The following is a 20,004-nucleotide window of genomic DNA, read 5'->3' as shown; positions in this document are numbered from 1 at the left end:
TTCTTTATCATGCCTGTAAGAAGTTTGTATTTTTCAACACAATCACTTTTCATTCTTTGAAACTCTAGGAAACACAGGACCAGCTTCCTCAATTTCTCCTCGTAACAAATTTCCTGCCACCCCAAAGATTAATCTATGGTGCACTCTCACTATGACAAGAATATCGTTCCTTAGATAAAGAGACCAAAACTATACACAGTACTGCAAAGTGCAGTTTCATCAAGGCTTTATGCAATTACAGCAAGACATTTCACTCCTGTACTCAAATCCCCTTACGATAAAGGTCGACATGCTTCCCAATTGCTTGTTGCACCTGCATGCTAGCTTTTAGTGACTCATGAACAAGGATACCCAGACCTTTGGACATCAACACTTTCAAATCCCTCACCATTTAAAACATACTCTGCCTTTCTAGTTTTACCACCAACTTTACGTTTACTGACATTATATTCCATCTGCCATGTTCTTGTCCATTCATTTAGCCCTGAAATCTCCTCACATTCTTCTCATAACCTGCATTCCCACCTAATTTTGTGTCAACAACAAATTTCTAAGTATTATAATTGGTCCCCGCATCCAAATAATTTAAATAGATTGTGAACAACCATGTCCCAGCACTGATCCTTGTGGTACCCTGAGAATGACCCATTTATTCTTACTCTTTGTTTTCTGCCTGTGAACCAATTTATCAGTCCATTCCAGTATATCACCCCAAGCCAATGGTCTGGTTTTGCTTAATAACCTATATGGAATCCTATCAAAAGTCTTCTGAAAATCCAAATTTTACATATTCGTTGGTCCTCCTTTATCGATGCTACAAGTCACATCCTCAGAGGTTTTCTCCCTAACTTGTTGCCATACAAATGCCCACTCTGATCCTGATCTATTCTGTTACTATCCTCCATGCTTTTGTTCACTCCCATGGCTTATCCCATGAGACCCTGACTCTGGACCAGCCTCATACTGAAAATACCTTCCCCCTTTGATTGTGACTCTTTCCTTTACTACCCAGCACCTATGATTCCATCTTCAGGACCCCCAATTTGACTGCACCAACTCCATCCTTTAGGCCCATCATCCATCCTACAATCTCTGCCTGAAACCACCAGCCCTTACAGGATCACCACATTTAGAACGCTGAGACTTTTCCTTCAGCGCACCTCCTTAAGCCTGAATACCACCCTCTTTCCAACTTTCTTACCGAGCCAAACACCAACCTTTCAGTCTCTTTTGTCACAGAGTTCAACAGGACAATTGCTTGCCTTTGTCAGACCTGCACAAAACTAACTAGTGCTTGACACCTTTAAAATGACTGTGAACTAGGTGCTATAAAATTCTTGTGTGCCGTTAACCCTATCCCAAGGGTAGGGCTTTATTAAAAAGTGTTTCACCTTTATGACTATTCATGGATGCAAATGTAATCCCAGAATGAACCTACCACAGGCCAGCATAATTTTTAACATGCCACAAACATGTGCCAACTTTATTTCAATGCGCCATCAGGAAATCAAAATTTCACATCCTGCCTAATTAAATCACCTCATGCTACATTTCCCAATCTTGCAGCCTTTGCAAAATTCCTTCTCCAATACCCCCAGAGCTGTTGAGCATTTCCAACACTTCTCTGTTTTTATTTCCAGCATTCCTTTATTCCAAACTATTTTTGTTTTTTCTTAATTGTAATTAGGGTTACATCCATATCGACTTTGGCACTTCTAATTTTAACACCAACCTGACAATTGGTAATTCTGCATCAGACTTCACTATATAAAACTCTAATCTGAATCTAATGTCTGATTTCTAGAGGAAAAAAGAGATATCGATTGGCACCTTAATACAACAAGTGCATCCAAGCTTACTGTGAAACTGTAAATATAATACCTTGAATTATATTGGTAGTTGATGCTGTTAATCCATTCAAGTATATTAATTGCATCAAGGGCTAACTTGTTTAAAAATTATATAATAACAGAGCTATTATGGTGTTACATGTGATTAGATGAAGGACATGCTGTTTTATAAGAGGACTTACTATTAGGTGACCAAAATGACTGTAGGCCATATTTTCAAGCTCCAAATTAGGTGAGAATGGAGACAGGTGATTGGGAAAAATGATGGCAATGTTGTACATCCGGATATCATAAATTTTTCTGAGGGTGGGGGAGTATGGGCGTGCAAACTCGTGTTTCTAAATGCACTAATTCAGCTAGTTGAGGGCTTGTTAAAAGTCCACCCCTGTGAAGCCTTTGGATTTTAAACAAAATGAATATTTCTTGAATGGAAGTTTTGTTCAGTACCAAATGTGTGTAAATGAGAGCTCTCTTAGATTGTTTAATTCTTTTTCATCTCCACATGGTTCCTAAGGTTTGCCCATAGAGGAATATGAGTGGCTACAGCAGTGATATTGGAGTATGAGTGGGCATAGAGACTGGCATGAGGAGTGTGGATCTTTTATGCAACTAGGCTGACGTCTCTGAGAATCGAGGCCAGCCTTCTTACCTGCCTGTCTCAATAATCACCAATCTCTTTGACCACCTCCAAACTGCCAATGGAGTCAATGGACCCTACTCCATTCTGCCCCCACTTCCCCAGAATGCAAATATGGTGGGCTTTTGCAGGCAATTGTTTTGCCAAGTTGGGAAATATCTTGACTTGAACTTCCCTCCTTGATGGTGAAAATCCAGCTCAGTTTTATTTCGATTCAGGCTGGTCCATGTGTAAAATAGCTCACATTAAATATAATGAACCCAAAAATATGTGCTTGGTTGGCATGGTTCACATTACTGCTGCAGGAAAAACAGTCTTGTGAAATAAGTGATCAGTAATTTTGCACAATTTAGATAATAACAGTTACTCTTCACTGCCTTCAAAAAGATTGTTGCTGCTTGATTTAAAGTCTAAGGAATCAAACGAGAACTGTGTATCTTGGTTGAATTTTTTCCCTCACCATCTGACATGAGGAACGTGGGTGGGAGCAATTTGAAATTCACCACGGCTAGCACATCACTTGGAATGCATTTCTAGTGTCAGCCATTCTGGGCCCGTGAAGGCTACTCAACCTCAGGATGCAGGCAGGCAGTTGGGTTCATTAAAAGCCATGTTAACATTGCAATCGGGAGACTGACTGGAATTATCCAGTTGGCGTCCAGTTTCCTGATGTGAAGGATAAAGGCAGATCAACTGACTGGATGCAGGCACCCAGCGCCAGGCTGCGATATCAGTGCTCCTAATAGGCCTGAAGGCCTTGAGTAAGGGTCTTAAAGGAATCTGGAAACTGATTTTAAGAAAAACGTAGTCAGATTGGATTAGCTAGCTTAAGCAGAAATTAGTAAAGGGATTTTTTTCAGAGGATTACAGGAACAGAACATTTAGAAGTCAAAGTTCTATCAGTGACATTGGTGTCTTTTTAGAACTCAGATAATAAACTGGCATTTTGTACTACAATTTCTTCTTTGTAATTTACAGTACAGATTATTTTCACTGTATAGATGTAATTCCAAAGTTTGTTTATTAAAATGCACAAACATAATGTTACTGCAGAAAATAAGATAAATTATAACATTAAAGGATGAAATTAGTCTTCATTAATACTAGGCTCTTAGTGAATTAGCAGCCCATTATTCACTGTGCCTAATGTTACTTTCTTGGAGGTTGTTCAACCAATTATTGTTGTGCCAATGCTTTGGAAGAACTATCCGGTCCCAGTTCATTACTCTTCTCCCATTGCTCTACAATCTTTTCCTATATCTGTATCCAAATTTACATAGAAAAGTACAAAATAGGAGCAGTAGGCCATCTGGTTCCCTCAAGCCTGCTCCACCATTCAATAGGACTATGCATGATGTGTTTGTGTTTTGAGTTCCACATTCTCATCTATCTCAATTTTGAGTCCCTTCTCAACAAGAGTCTACCTACCTCCACCTTAAAAATATTAAATGATCCTGCTTTTTGTAGGTTACTATTAAGTTTATTTTGATCACCCTTTAAGATAGCGTATTCCTGATCACAACTTGCTGTGTAATAAAAATTTGCAACTCCTCTCTTTGTTTTGCCAATTATCTTAAATATGTGTCTTCTGGTTACTGATCGTCCTGCATCGTGGAACGGTTTCTTATTTACACTATCCAAACCCTTCATAATTTGAAATATCACCACTAAATCTTTTAACTTTCTATACTTTAAGGTGAATAATCCCAGCTTCTCTAGTCTCTACTTGTAACTGGAATCCACCAGTAATTCGCCTCTGCAGCCTCCCCAAGATCTTGACATCCTGCGTGAAGAGTGTTGTCCAGAATTGGATACTCTGGTCCAGCTGAAGCCTCAAGTGTGGACAAAATAATTGGGCATAGTGTAATCCAGCTGCCAATTCACTGAGCCCAATAAGTATTTTTGGGAAAGACCTTTCTCACTCCGAAACACACGTAATAGGACACACATTTCTCAAATCTGTCATTGTTGGATGCATATCATTGTCCATTATATCTATATTCTAGTAGTATGCAGGTTCTAGTATTTCACATATTTTGGTTTCATCTTGCTCTGTGGTAGCTGGTCTTTTTACTTCTGAAGGACCTAAAAAGAGGAGAGAGGGACAAAGGTTAGTGGAGCCAGTTGAATGGCAGCTCCAATCAGCATCTCTGTGTCTGCAGAATGTTAGAGGGAGAGAGTTCAATGAAAATGAAAAGTAGGTAAGCTGACTGAACATCCCGTAGAACATACCCTCCTAAATTGCTGAGAGGTTGAACGTAAGAAAATAAGAAAAAGGAGTTGGTGCCTGCTCTGATATTCAGTATGAAAATATCAGATCCTCTTCATCTACTCCACTTTCTTGTCTGCTCACCATATCCCTTGAATCCAAGAGACCAAATTTCTGACTATCTCAGCCTTAAATATATTCTGGAATTCTTTATCTGAGAGGATTGTGAATGCTGCATCAAAGATTTACAACTCTTCAAATGAAGACATTTCTCCTCATTTCAGTCCCAAAAAACTGACTCTTTGTCCTAAGGCTGCAGCCTGTGTTCTAGATTCTCCAGCGAGTGAAAACAATTGGAAGGATTTTTTGTGAGGCACTAGTATTTGTTACAAGGGAATGAATGGACATTGGGAGATATCAGAAGGTTGGAAACAGACTAATGTGTTTTATTTCACAAGATGTGAGTATCACTAATTAATGAGGCCAGAATTATTGTTCTTGAAAAGATGCTGGTAAGCCATTTTGTTGAATTGCTGCAGGCCATGTGGTATCGGTGCACCCACAATGCCATTCAGGGAAGAGTTCCTTGAAAAAACCGCCATATAAGTCCAAGTTAAGATGGTTTATAGTTTGGAAGGGAATATACAGGTGGCAGTTTTACAATGCATTTGCTGCCCTTGTCCTTCAAGGTGGTAGAGGTCGTGAGTTTGGAAGGTGCTGTCAAAGGACTGTCAAACTATCCTTGATTAACAATGCTGCTCCTCAACCTCTTTTACCACCTCCCCTACTCTTACTGAAACATCTATAACCCTGGAACTGCCATCAACCATTCTTCTCCCTGCTCTGACCATGTCTCCGTAATGGCCACAACATCATAGTCCCAAGTACCAATCCATGCTCCAAGTTCACCAACTCTATTGTTCTATGCTCTATGGATGTGGGAATTAAAGTTCCCCACATAACACATTCTGTGCTCTTGTCACCCTCAGAGCTTCTTCTAAGTGGTGTTCAACGTGGAAGAATACTGATTCACCAGCTGAAGGAGGACATATTTGACACTTGGTGCATTAAGACTTTGTTGTGTCTGGAGTCATTGTTGAAGACTCTCAGAGCAATTCCTCCCTTCCTCCTGACCATATACCATTTTGCCAGCATCTCTGATTCTGTCCTGCCAATGGAACACATGAGGTGAGAGTGACTGCCCTTGACATCAAGGCAGCATTTGACTGAGTGTGACATCAAGGTGACTTAGCAACTCCGGAGTGAATGGAGTCAGGAGGAAAACTCTCCACTGGCTGGAGTCAAAACTAACACAAAGGAAAATGGTTGTGGTAGTTGAAAGTCCATCAGTCAGTTCCAGGATGTTGCTGCAGGAGTTCCTCAGGGTAATGTTCTAGGTAGTGCGCATATTCCAACCATCTTAAGCTGCTTCATCAATAACCTTCCTCCTATTACTAGGTCAGAAGTGGGGATGTTCACTAATGTGCAACACCATTTCCAATTCCCCAGACACTGAAGTAGTTCATGCCTAAATGCAGCCAGACCTGGACAATATCTGGGCTTGGACTAACAAATTGCAAGCAACATTCATGCTACACCCAAGTTTCAGGCTATGACTATCTCTAACAAGGAAGAATTTTGCTACCGCCACTTGACATTCATTGGTATTATCATCACTGACTACCCCACTGTAAATGTCCTAGGAATTAACATTGACCAGAAACTGAACTAGATTAGCCATATAAATACTATATGAGCAAATCAAAGGCTTGGCACCCTGGAAATGGATGTTTCTAGTTAGAGGTATTTTCTGGTACCACTGAAGGACAGGAAATTCCCACCTGAAGTCAATAGGCTTTTGGTTGGTTTTCTCTCTCTCTTCTTTCTCTCTCTCTCTCTCTCTCTCTCTCTCTCTCTCTTCTTTCTCCTCTCTCTCCCCCCCCCCCCCCACACACACACACACACAAAAATGATTCCCACTGCAGGGAAGACCAGAAAACCCAGCTGTGGGTGCCTGAGGAGACGGTGGCTGAAATTATAAGTTCTCAGTGTGTGGGGTAAGTTTTAAGACAATGTTTTGGAGGCCATATAATTTAAGAAACTATTGGACACTGGAATGGAGACATTAGGATCTATCTGGTTGGATGACATAAGAAAGATAGACCAAGTGTGCTTCCACAACCATAATTATCATGTGATCTTATTCTTTTAGGACCTTAACCCTCCCTCAAATGACTATTTTGCATCAAATAGCCCCTGTTTGCTTTACTGTGGGCCATTAGAAATGGGATCGAGTGACTTGTAATAATTTATTTGGTTATTTTAATTTGTTTTCATTCTTCCCTTCTCTTTTGAAGTACTGTCTTGATTTAGTTGCTAATGATTGTGAAATGCATTTTTTGGGGAATTATTGTTGCAAACCCTACATCCTGTCACCAAGTGGCTGTATCACCATATTGCCTGTATGCCAAACAGTCGGTCAGAATATTTTCTTGAAGATGTTTGGATGTACAAAATTAATAAATATTTTAGGCATGCAACCCATCTTTGTTGCAGCCTAAATAGAGCCTAGAATGTGATAGTTAAGAAGGGAGACTTGCTGTGCTCTGTAAAAATGTACCTGGAAGTAGAAAGTGACTGATGGCTCCTTTGTTCTGGTTAATGCCCTTTAGAATGATTGAAGAACGTGGTAGAAGAGAAAATACCATGGCAGAAAGAAGACAGTTGTTTGCAGAAATGCGTAAGTACTTTACATGATGAGTGGCATGTGGGAAATTGTGTATTGGTTAGCAATCAATATAAAGAACAATGGTTTTTTTAAGGGGAGGAATTAAGTAGTGTCTTTTTAATGTGGTCTTCAGCACATTTGCATTATTCCATAGCAATTTCTTCAATAATTCATATTTGCCTTCGCCAATCTTATTTTCCTTTTTTAAAATGTTATTTTTTTTTGTCAGCTGGCAACTTGTCACCATTAGGAACCTGTAATTCGAGGTAGTAAGAAATCAAAACAGTCAGGAAGGCGAATGGGATGCTGGCCTTCATAGCGAGGGGGATTGAATATAAAAGTAGGGAGGTCTTGCTGCAGCTGTGTAGGGCATTGGTGAGGCCGCATCTGGAGTACTGTGTGCAGTTTTGGTCACCGTACTTACGCAAGGATATTTTGGCCTTGGAGGGAGTGCAGAGGAGGTTTACTAGGCTGATACCGGAATTGAGGGGGTTGAGCTATGAGGAGAGGCTGAATAACCTAGGCTTGTACTCGTTAGAGTTTAGAAGAATGAGGGGAGATCTCATTGAGATGTATAAGATGATGAATGGGATGGATAGGATAGAGGTGGAGAGACTCTTCCCGCTCAGAAAGGACAGTAGGACTAGGGGGCACAGCCTCAAGATAAAGGGGGGGCGGTTTAGAACGGAGTTGAGGAGGAACTTCTTCACTCAAAGGGTGGTGAATCTCTGGAATTCTCTGCCCGTTGAAGTGGTGGAGGCTGCCTCGCTAAATATTTTTAAGACGCGGGTTGATGGGTTTTTGATAAGTGAGGGGATTAAGGGTTATGGGGAGAGGGCGGGAATGTGGAACTGAGACACGACAGATCAGCCATGATCTTATTGAATGGCGGGGCAGGCTCGAAGGGCTAGATGGCCCACTCCTGCTCCTATTTCTCATGTTCTTATGTAATCACCCACGAGAGAAGTATTTACCGAGGTTCTAGAACTTTGCTGCAGCTGGCAGAACCAAAGTTGTAGGGTATTACTTTGAAACAAAATTTTGCAACCATCATGCCAATTTTTATCATAGAATCACAGAATGACTACCGTACGGAAGGAGGCCTTTTGACCTGTCATGTGTATGACAGCTGTCAATAGAGCTCCATTCGTCCCATTCCCCACCATTTCACTATAACCTTTTCAATGTTTTTATCTTCAGAAAATTATCCAATCCTGTTTCAAAAACTACAATTGAATCTGCCCCCACCACGCTTGCAGGGAGTGTACTCCAAATCCTAACTATTCATTGCATTAAAAAGGTTTTCCACCTATCATCTTTGGCTCTTTTGCTTAATCGTCTTCAATCTGTGTTCTCTGGTTGTCAACCCTCCCACCAATGGGAACAATTTCTCCTTTTATACTGTGCCCAGACCCCTCATAATTTTGAACGCTTTGATCACATTTCCTTTCCACCTTCACTTGTCCAAGGAATTTAACTAGTCAAAACTGAAGTAGGTCAAAATAAGCTTTCTGATGCAAGGAAAGTGTGCTGCTATGTTTGTAAAACATTAACGTTTTGGAGAAGAAACTCAAGTATTTTTATTATCAATGCTGCAAGATCTGGGTCATTAACGGAACTTACATGTGAAGCGAAAGCTGTATCCTCCATTAAACTAAAAGGGCAAAACTCTATTCCTAATTCTTTTGTTAATTTATGGATTGCCCCCAGTGGCATGTGCTTGCCATTAGAGTCAACTCATAATGGAAATGACTGAACACCAATGGTATCAGCACTATTGATAACAAAGATAAATGGCAACCCCAGCTGCCATATGTACTTGTCAGTGAGTCTAAACTGGCTGATTTTGCAAATTAAAAATGGATCTCTCGTGTTGTTACCTTGTACAGGCCTTTTAAGGAAACTCATCGGTCAGAAAAAGAAAATTGTGAATCTTAGTTTGCAGTAACTGCACATCTGCAAATTTTGTGCATGTTTAATTGTTCAGTTAGGCAATAGTCACTGGTTAACGTGTTATCGAACCATAAATTAAGCGGACATATGTCATGTTATTTTCTAAATCTCCCTTCTAGTTTCTTCAACTTTGCTTCCATTTTGAGGTTCTCTCCTCTCCCCTCTTTATAAGAACACAGATTCAAAGGAATAAAGGAGAATCATATATTTGCATAACATGACAATGTTTGTCCATAGAAATATCCAAAAATATCTACTAAATTTCTAATATTAACACAGATTAATGTGCTGCATAAATGATTTTGAGTACATGATGTATTTTCTCTGCAAAAAGTTTTATTAGAAATAATTGTACAATCATTTTTAAATTTATTTCTTATTAATATCAGAATATTTCAGCACTATAGATGGTATAGTTTTTCATTGTACAACTTAGTTGAAGGACTTGGGTTTCCAAAAGATACATTTCCAGTCCTGAATACGTCAACAGGAAAAGGTGCGTGTCAGTGATGCGATCCATTCCCCCCAAAAAGTTGGTGCAAAAGTGTGGTGAGAAGTTTGCTTTAACAGTTCTGAAATATTTCTCAACAGATATTTTCAGAGCAACAGTGACACAAATCAGAAACAGACCCAAGCACTTGAAAGAGCTGGAATGTTGTGTTTATTGGATTGTCGCAAGTCTTCTATAGAGACCCATTTAATACACGTGGGTTCAAATGAATACCTGGCATATAGCGCTCTATTTGAATATAACCAATACTGTTTTAGAACAGGGTAAACAAGGGAAAGAACTTAAACTTTTAATGTAGCTTACAGAACTTGAAGGGTGATTGATAGGATGGCAAGGATAACATGGAGCAACCAAGAGTGAAATGAGCCTGAAGAGTAGAAAAGACATCTGCAATAGATAGATAGATAGATTGATATGTTAAGATCTCAAAAATTAAGGAATATCAATTGACAGGACACAAAATTCAAATCCTCAATTGAATTAGCAAATAGGTAAAAAAACAAGATTAACAATAGGACAATAACGAATGATTGTTTATTATATGATGCGATATAAAGAGAATACTGTAATATCACTCAACTGAGTAGGAATGACAAATCCTTAATAACAATGATGAAATAAAACTAAAATTAGTCAGTCTGGTGAAAGATTGCTTTTTGTCCCAAAGAGACAAAGGCCAGAATCCTACTGGCCCATCTGCCGCGGGAATTGGAGTGGGTGAGGGGTGGAGCATGGGAAGGTCTGTGGACCTTGGGCAAGACTTTACAGTTTTGGGATGAGCGAGACCATAAAATCCCACCCTCAACTCCACCAGGACTACCAGAAGAACGTCCATAGTTTTAACAAAAAAATTGCGTTTATATATTTCTCTCCTCCTCAGGATTTCCCAAAGTGAATTATAGTCAATTAATTATTTCTGAAGTGTAACCACAGTTGTTTTCTCAGGAAGAACAACAGGCAGCTAGTGAGACAAATGACAGATTAATTTGTTTTGGTGGTGTAGAAGTATGGAGGGAGTGGAAGCTTTAGAAATGACGGAAAAGCTCTAAGGACTCATGAATGAAAGATGGTCTTGCATTTATATAATGTCTAATCACATTTCAGGAATGTCCCAAAGTGCTTCATATATAATTAATTATCTTGAAGTGAAGTACTTTGTCAGAAGCAGCAGCCAATTTGCACGTACCTGGACTAAAATCCCACAAGCAGTGCTCAGATAAATAACCATGTAATGTGTTTTTGGTGGTGATACCGGAGTGTTTAGGGAAGGTGGTATGGTGTTAGTTAATGACAGCGGGAGAACGGTGCATTCAACATTCACATAGCTGGGTCTCTGTTTTGCAACCCATTTCATGGGCAACCTATGAGTGTCAGTACTGTGCTGCATTACACATTTAACTCCCAGTGCAGGGATTGAACTCTTGACCTGCTGATTCAGACTAATGTATTAATGCAAGTTATCTGGCAATTGGCATCACTAACGCATAGAATAAAAATATTATTTTGAAAAGGGAAGTTAGAAAGGATGGTGCTGCAGACAAAAATAAGTTTTGTTGCACATTGTTCAATGATAATTTCCCATTGTGATAAATTTCAAATGTTACATATTGCCTCCAAGCTCAAGACCATCCCTTCTTACTCAGAATAAATGATTATGATAAAAGGATCACTTCACACTGGTCCTTGGGTTCATGATGTTTTATTGGAAGCCTCTATTTTAGAGCTGCAGACATACAAGAAGCTGATTCGCAAAGTGTTGCAGCTATTTCTATTTATAACACAATCCATGTTACAGGTTTTCTGGCAATTATCTTAATGAGATGATTGTTACAGTTCCACCTTTGTAAGATTGTCTGTCTCTGCTCCAACCTCAGCCCATCTGCCTTTGTTCTCCCCAGGCTCAGCTACTCCAAAGCTATCCTGGCCAGTCTCCCATCTTCAACCCTCTGTAAACTTGAACTCATCCAAACCTCTGCTGCCTGTATACTGTCTCGCATCAAGTTCTATTCTTCCATCATCCTAGAATTCGCTGATCCACTTTGGCTCCCAGTCCAGGTTGTCTCAAATTTCAAATTCTCATTCATTAATATCCCTTGAGTCTTCATCTCTCTGCATTTCTGTAACCTCTTCCAGTTATACGAGCTTTGTGCTTCTAGTCTTCCACCCTGATTTCCTTTGCTCTACTTTTGGTGACTGTGCTTCCTAAGCTGTGAACTCTGTAATTCCTTCCCTAAATCTCAGTACTTAGCTACCTTTAATATACTCATTAAAACTATGATCTTCTTAATCAGCTATCCTATTATCTTCCTATATTGCTTGGTGTGACACTTTGTCTGAAAATATTCTTAAGGAGAACCTCGGGATGTCTTATTGTATTAAAAACATGATATAAATAATAGTGGCTGTTAATGATTGAAAGTATGGGACTTAAGTGGAATTAGTAGAGGAAAACCAAGATAGAGAACATACGATTTTTGATGCTGAGATAATAGCTAGAATTTTATCAGAGCACTAAGTGAGGTCAGAGGTGGGGTTGGGAGCGAGAAAATGCTGGGCGCATTTGGCAAGAAGTCCGATATGATGTTGATTCTGGATTTTTCCGGTGGCAAGAAACCTTGAGGACAGACTTTCTACCATTAACACGGTGGAACATCAATTAAGGTACTTAAAAGATCATGTACCTTGAATTTTGAAGGTAACCTGCATTTTTATCAAAAATGCACAGGAACCATGGGGCTTCAGAGTCCTACCTGTTTAAAAGGTGGCACCAAAGAGATGAGCGTTGAGTGCAAACTCTGCTAGCCAGCTAACTGATTGGGGATGATCAAATTCTGGCCATACAGTTGAATAAGCGATTTAAAAATACACAGGACAAGCATCTTAAACATTAAAAGAGACAGTAAAATATTTCACATGTGTATCATTAAAAAGGAAATGGTTAAAAACAAGGTGGAACTCTTGAGATGAGAGCATTGACAATTTGCAAATGATGATCAGAAGATGACAGTGGAATTTAATTAGCACTTTGGACTTTTCTCCAATTTATTTGTACTAAAGTGCAATCCCGATGTGGTTGAGAGCAAGATGAGCGATAGTCTGATGAATGAAAGAAAATTTCAGTTAAATTAGTCAAGTAAAGAGAGATAAGATGCCAGCAACCAACAAGATGCATCCTTATTTCCTAGGGGAGATGAGAATTGAAGTTGCCAAGGGCTCAGAAATGGTTAGCTAAAATTTTACCTTGATGGAGGTGCCGATCTGAAGGTAGCAGATTAGTCATCCATAACACACCATGTCCCATTTTCCATTCCATTGAAGCCCTTGTCCCAACAATGTTAAGTTTTGCTCCAATCTTTCAGGGCTGTCCTGAGTGTGGATGTATTGTAAAGGACTAAGGACAGCCCCATGTAGTATCCACTTTTTTTTCAAACGAGATACAGAACTAATGTCTATTTACAGATCCGTTTGTTTAACATCTATATTAGGAAAGTTTTTTAAGAGTCTTTCATTATGGATCAAATTACCAAATATCTAGATAAAGGCTGCAATCTTACCTATTTGACCTGCTGGCAATGGGCAGGGCAAGCCAGTAAGATCACGAGAGCGCTGAGAAATCAGCCCGATTTCTCACATCTCACACGCGATTTTCCTGGTGCTGTATATCTGGCGAGATCAACTTCACGCTGAAAGAAGCTGGTTGTGATATTTAAATTCGGCTTTAAATAGAATTTAAATATTACATGTGAATCCAGGACAGAATAGTCTGGGCTCACTTGCCTCTGGGGACCAGACATGATGACCTTGCAGGTAGGCAGAGGGGGTTGCTCATTGGGCAATGGAAACTGGCAGTGCCAGACTGGTAAATGGCAGTGCATACCAGGCAACAAGCAGTGCTAAAGGGCAAGGCCAACTGGAGCAAGCCAATCTGGGAGGTGGGTGTTGCCAGTCTGCAACAGCAATTGGGAGGTGGGACCACTGCCACACTGCAACAGTGATTGTGGGGTGGGAGCTGCTGCTCTGCAACTGGCGATCACCTGGTCCATGTGTGTGGGGGGGGGCGCGATTGACTGTGGAGCCCCACGGTACTGAGGGGGCTTTTCACCACAGATGCCGGTAATAGCTGGTAGAGGCAGTCACTCCCTGAACTCTGTATTCATAGAACACAGAGATCAACACATGCGCAATGGCACCCCCTGCTGCTATTAGCCTGTTTTCCTAAGTTATCCTCTGCCCACTCCCCCTGCTGGTGACAAACAAGTTTGGCTTCATTTTTTGTCAGAGTTTGGTAAGATTCAGTTTTTTTATATATATATCTTGACCACCCAACAAACAGCATAATTCTCTTCCATTTTCATGCTCTCTTGGCTCAAAGAATTTTTTTGATAAGATTGTCCCCCAATGAGAAAATAGAAGTAGCCCTCACACAGTTTCAAAAGTGTAATTGTGCTTGGCAAACCTCATAATTCTTTTGAGTGTATAACAAATGAAAGAAGACATAGAAAATTGGAACCTTTTTTGACTTTGGAATACCAGAGTTTTTGAATAAAGTTTCAATGATTTTGTGTAGGGTAAATAAAAACTGACTGGCCAGAATTTTCCAGCTATGCTTGCTGGCAAGATTTTCCAGCCATACTGAAGATGAATCCATGTCGTAGGTTTCCCAGCAATGTGGGCTGTATAGAATGCGAAACGCCGTTGACAGTGGCAGAATCAGAATATCCTGTCAGCGGTCAATGGTGGGCCACTACTGCTGCAAAACTGGCCGTGGGCGATGCAGAAAATTCCATCCTCCAATTCTAGTGTTTGAGAGTTCAAGAACAAGGGGTCACAGAAACAAGATTAAATGTCTGAAATTTGGAAAAGTGAACAGGAGAAAACATTTTACACTTGGGGTTGTGAGATTGTCATATACACGTTCAAGGTTATTGGTTGAGAAAAGAAAAGAGGGACATGGATTTATGTAGTGCTTTTAATGACCACTGAATGTCTCAAAGCCAACCAAGTAATATTTGAAGTGTAGTCACTGTTGTAAAGTGGGAAACCCAGCAGCTAATTTGCAATCAGGAAACTTTCACATAACGACAGTATGATAATGACCAGATAATTGTTTTTGTGATGTTGATTGAGGGATAAGTATTGGCTAGGACACTGGGAATGACTTTCCTCTGCTGTTCTTCAAAATAGTGTCGTGGGATCTTTTGCATCCTTCCGAGCAAGCAGATGGGCCTTCAGTTTAACATCTCATTTGGAATACAGCACCTCCCACCTCCACTTCCAAAAGTGCAATGCTCATTCAGTTCCATACTGCAGCGCCAGCCTTGATTTTTGTGTTTGAGCCATGAAGTATGTGATTCAGAAGAGAGTCTACTACCAATTGAGCCATGGTTGATGCAGTTGAGGCAGAAGCTATGTCAAGTTTGAGATTTTTGATGTTGGAGTCAAAAGCAATAGAAATAGATTGGGTAGATGTTCTGCAAGGTGAAAACTGCAATGGACTGGTTGGACCAAATGTTTCTTTTCATCATGTAGCTTCTATGTATTTCAATGAATAGCAACAGGCTGGAAATGAAACTGTTGAATAGATTTGCCAGCTAGGCACTGTGAAACTCTTGAGACCCAACACAGTGGTATGTGAAATTCATTTCTGTTCTAGAGTGTAATGGCCAAGAACATGTTGGTGTTTCATTTTACATTCCACCTGATTTTCTTTCCCAGTAGTTGTGTTATTGCTGGATTTACTTCACCATCCAAGATAAATTTCCACTTCCTGTACATTGCCTTTGCACTCTCAAACTGGAATATTTAATCTCTGACAGATTTTTAAAAACTATTTTGTGCTGATTTAGATATGTTTGGACTTCAGATTACATTTTTTTTACTAAGGGACGACTTAATTATGAAAAGAACCATGCAGGGAGGAGGTGAGGAGAATTATTTGACACTGTGAGGTGTTTGTGATCTTGTATACACTGCCTGAAAGGGTGGTGGAAACAGATACACAAAATCTTTTAAAAGATAATCCATGAAAAGAGAGAATTTCCCAAGCTTTTGACAAGGAGAAATGGGATGAACTGAATAGCTCTTACAAAAAGCCAGTAGGAGTCTGATGGGCCAAATTACCTTTTCCTGTAAGTTAGTTTATTTTAATGTGAGTACTGTGATTTTTTTTTCCTTGAATATTTTTTGTCTTTAAATCAGGTGCCCAAGACTTGGATCGTATTCGTTTATCCACCTATAGGACAGCATGTAAACTCCGATTCATACAGAAAAAGTGCAACTGTAAGTGTGCCTCATTCCATAGGATAGTCATGCAATATTGTTTGATTATCTGTTCACATCACTGTCAAACATTTGACTGAGATGGAGAACAACTTTTGTTCATCCACATTCAGATAATTATTGTAAAGTATTTGCTAATTTTGGTTTCTACTTCTATCTGGACAAGATCAGAAACTTCACACGCAAGGGATCGCAGGCACAAACCCACATCCAACCATTCTGCATCTCAGTAATTTTCTGTCTCAGTGTCGCACCGCTGTAACAACATACATTTATATGGACCTTTTATCATTGTGAAACACCTTGGGATGTTGACAAAAGAGAAATGAATGACGAGCTGAAGGAGAGCAGTCAAATAAGATGACCAGCAACAGTCAGAGACAGGTTTTAAAGGGACATAGAAGGTGAGGGCAGCTCTGACAAGGCTGATACATTTAGAGGAGAATCCCTGACTGTAGCTGATGACATCAGCCTTGCGGTCTCTGCAGTGGGAATTCTTCTTTCCCCCATGGCAGTTTAAATCTGGAGTTAAATCAAGGGATTGCTGTGGCATGTAGCAACAGTTCATGTCAGCAAGCAGGTAGGCGACTAATTAAATTGAAATAGCCAGACATTGCAAATCAGCAAGTTAAAAATAATTAAAAACTTCACATTTAATTTACTGTTTTTAGATTTAAAAAAAATGTGGAACCTTTTGATAATTGTCGAGAAATTTGATATTCGCAAATGTAAAATTAACTTTTCTGGGACAGTAACCATGTTTAGCAGTAATTGTGCTCTAGGTACACTAGCTACACTTCATTCAACAAATTGTAACTTTTCTCCATGGTTTGTATAGTGAGGTTAAACACCATTACAGTTGAAGTGCTCAATTGAGTGAGATAACTGTGGAAACCTCTACAGTGCGCACTGTGGAAAAATATAGACTCACTGACAGCAACCTCTGGATTTCCAGGTTAGCCTGCATATGTCCAAACTCACAAAGCTTTTCTCCATTTCAGTGGAGAATGCTGACAGTTTCAGTGCCGTTACTATAGCAAAGTCCATGCCAGTGGGTCAGTAAATGTGATGGGGAAGTCAGAACCACAAGAACAGTGTGTAGGTTGTTGTATAGGGCTGCAGTTAGAGGTAGAGTGAGGTGAGTCTGTTGGTAAATTTGTAGAAATTTTTGAATTTAATGAGAACTACTTAATAAAATTCACACACAAATGCAAAGTTATGAGAATAAAGGGAAAATAAGCTCAAGCTAATTAAATACAGAAATTCTTCCTCACACGAAGAGAGGTGAACATACAGCGTGGACTTCCAGGATGATTATTACAGGTAAATATTTTAAGAACTAATTGGATACTGACATAGGGAATTAAAAATCTCTTTAAATTACTTCATTAATTGTGGTTGGTGCAATTATTTTCCTCGTCTGTAATGATCTTGTATTAGCAGACAGGGTTCTAGTTGAGGTCAACAGTGATCAGTAAGTGGGACTCAGTGAGGGATAGAATGTAAACAGGTGAATGTTGGATTATTGAAGTCTACACAGGCTGGAGCGCAGATGAGGGAATAGGAAGAAGTCAAGCTTTGAAATAACAGAAGTCTACATGGGATTTTAGTGGTGGTGGAACTACTATAATTGGAAGGGATCAGTGATATTGCAGGGTTGAAAATTGAAAGTCTTAGTGATGGATAATGTTTTAATGTTTGAAGCTTATATTGGGGCCAGACAGAATCCCAAGGCTGTGCAATCAAGTTTCGCTGAGAAAAGCAATTGGAGGAAAATGAAATTGGATGCCAGAGTGTGGAGTTTTGGTAGAAACCAAACAGAATGACTTGCTACCAGTGTCAAACTAGTGGAACTTGTGGAGATGAAGAACCACTTTCACATTGAAGATATCCTCCATCATGTTGTGTAACACTACCACTCTGCCAGATGGGATGGATTTTAAGCAGACCTTTAACAACTCAAAACTGGGTATCCACGAGGTACCGTGGGCCATCAACAGTAGCAGAATTGTGTTCAATCACAAGCTATAGCTTCATGGCCCAGCCTATCCCCACTCTGAGGAGCTCCTCAGGGTAGTGTCCTTGGCCCAACCATCTTCAGATGCTTCATCAGTGACCTTCCCTCCGTTATGAGGTCAGAAGTAGGAATGTGCACTGGTGATTATCAATGAAAAACGCATGAGAGTTTGTCAGGAGCAGCATCAGGCATTTAGAGAAATAGATGTCAAACTGGAAATCTATGATACAGGATTACTTGCATGCTAAACAGAATGCATGTGACCAACAGAATTAAGCAATCCCACAACCAATGGATCACCTCTAAGCGATCCTGCAACTAATGGATCAGATCTAAGGTCCGCTGTCCTGTCATATCCACTTATGAATGATGGTACACAATTAAACAGTGCCAGGAGAAGGAAGCTCTACCAATATCCTCATCCTCCATGATGGGGGAGCCCAGCACATCAGGGCAACAAAAACAAGACTGGAGCATTTACAGCAATCTTCAACCAGAAGTACTGGTTGGATAATCCATCTCTGTCTTCTTCATAGGACCCCAACATTACAGATGCCAGTTTTCCACCAACTTGATTCACTTCATGTGATGTCAAGAAATGGCTGAAGATATTGGATACTGCAAAGGCAATGGCTTGTAACAACGTTCTGGTAATAGTACTGAAGATTTGTCCTTCGAAACTATTTGTGCCCCTAACCACGCAGTCCCAGTACGGCCACAAGACTGGCATCTGTCCAGCAATTTAGAAAATTGCCCAGGTATATCCTGTCCATAAAAAGCAGGACAAATCCAACCAACTCATGATCATTAGAAAAGTGATGAAACGGGTCATTGATGATGCTATCAGGTAACATTTACTCAGCAATGTCACTGAACTAGTAATCTAGAGACCCAGGCTAATTTGGAAAAATGCTGTCAATTGCCACGACAGCAGCTGGGGAAATTCAAATAATAAAGTCTGGCAGTGAATTTGGTGATGGTGGCCATGAAACTATCATTAGTAAATCAGATAGGCTTTTATGATAATTAATGTCCTTTTAGGAAAATAAATCTGCCAATTTAACTGGTCTGGTTTCAATGTGACTCCAGGCCCACAGCAATATGGTTGACTCTTAACTACCCTCTGATTTGGCTGAGCAAGCCATTAATTAGATAATTAATCCAATTAATGGATTAATTGCATTCATTGGGGCAATTAAAGGTGGGCAACAATTGTGGGCCTTACTGGCGATACCCATATCCCATGAAAGAACTTTAAAAACCTGCTCATTGATGCTCAGATTGGGTTGCACCAAGGCCACTCAGCTCCTGACCTCATTACAGCCTTGGGCCAAGCATGGACAAAAGTATGAACGCGAGGTGAAAGAGTTGGGAGGGTGAGGTGGGGGCGAGGACGAGGTGGAGGGGAATACTCTCCACTGGTGGGAGTCATACAATGGAGGATGGTTGTGATTGTTGGAGATCAATCATTTCAGTTCTGGGACTTTGCGACAGGAGTTCCTCAGGGTAGTGTCCTTGGCCCAACCATCTTCAGATGCTTCATCAATGACCTTCCCTCCATTATGAGGTCAGAAGTAGGAATGTTCACTGGTGAATGCACAATGGTCACCATATGCAATTCCTCAGATACTGAAGCAGTCCATGTCCATATGCAGCAGGACTTTTACAATATTCAGGCTTGGGCACGTATATGGCAAGTAACGTTTTTGCCACACCGATGCCAAGAAATATCCATTGTTATAATCCAGGTCAGAAACTCCAAGGTATTTTGTGGAAATCAACCTTGACCATAAGTTTTGCATTTTGAATTTGGCGCAGGT

At 40.1% G+C, this 20,004-nt stretch overlaps 1 protein-coding gene across 12 annotated transcripts in view; it reads left to right on the top strand.

Annotated features, from left to right (window-relative positions):
- dtna (dystrobrevin, alpha) overlaps positions 1-20,004 on the top strand; it is a 195,408-nt gene that overhangs the window by 22,511 nt on the left and 152,893 nt on the right. For all 12 annotated transcript variants that reach the window (XM_080194256.1, XM_080194255.1, XM_080194253.1 and 9 more), the window contains exons 2-3: positions 7,369-7,436; positions 16,087-16,167. In XM_080194256.1, coding sequence (XP_080050382.1) covers positions 7,369-7,436; positions 16,087-16,167 — 149 coding nt within the window. The remainder of the gene's footprint in view (positions 1-7,368; positions 7,437-16,086; positions 16,168-20,004) is intronic.

Source organism: Carcharhinus amblyrhynchos, chromosome 8 (assembly GCF_965287045.1).
Source record: "Carcharhinus amblyrhynchos chromosome 8, sCarAmb.v2.hapA, whole genome shotgun sequence".
NCBI classification, from domain to species: Eukaryota; Metazoa; Chordata; class Chondrichthyes; order Carcharhiniformes; family Carcharhinidae; genus Carcharhinus; species Carcharhinus amblyrhynchos.
This window is presented reverse-complemented; position numbering and strand designations above follow the sequence as displayed.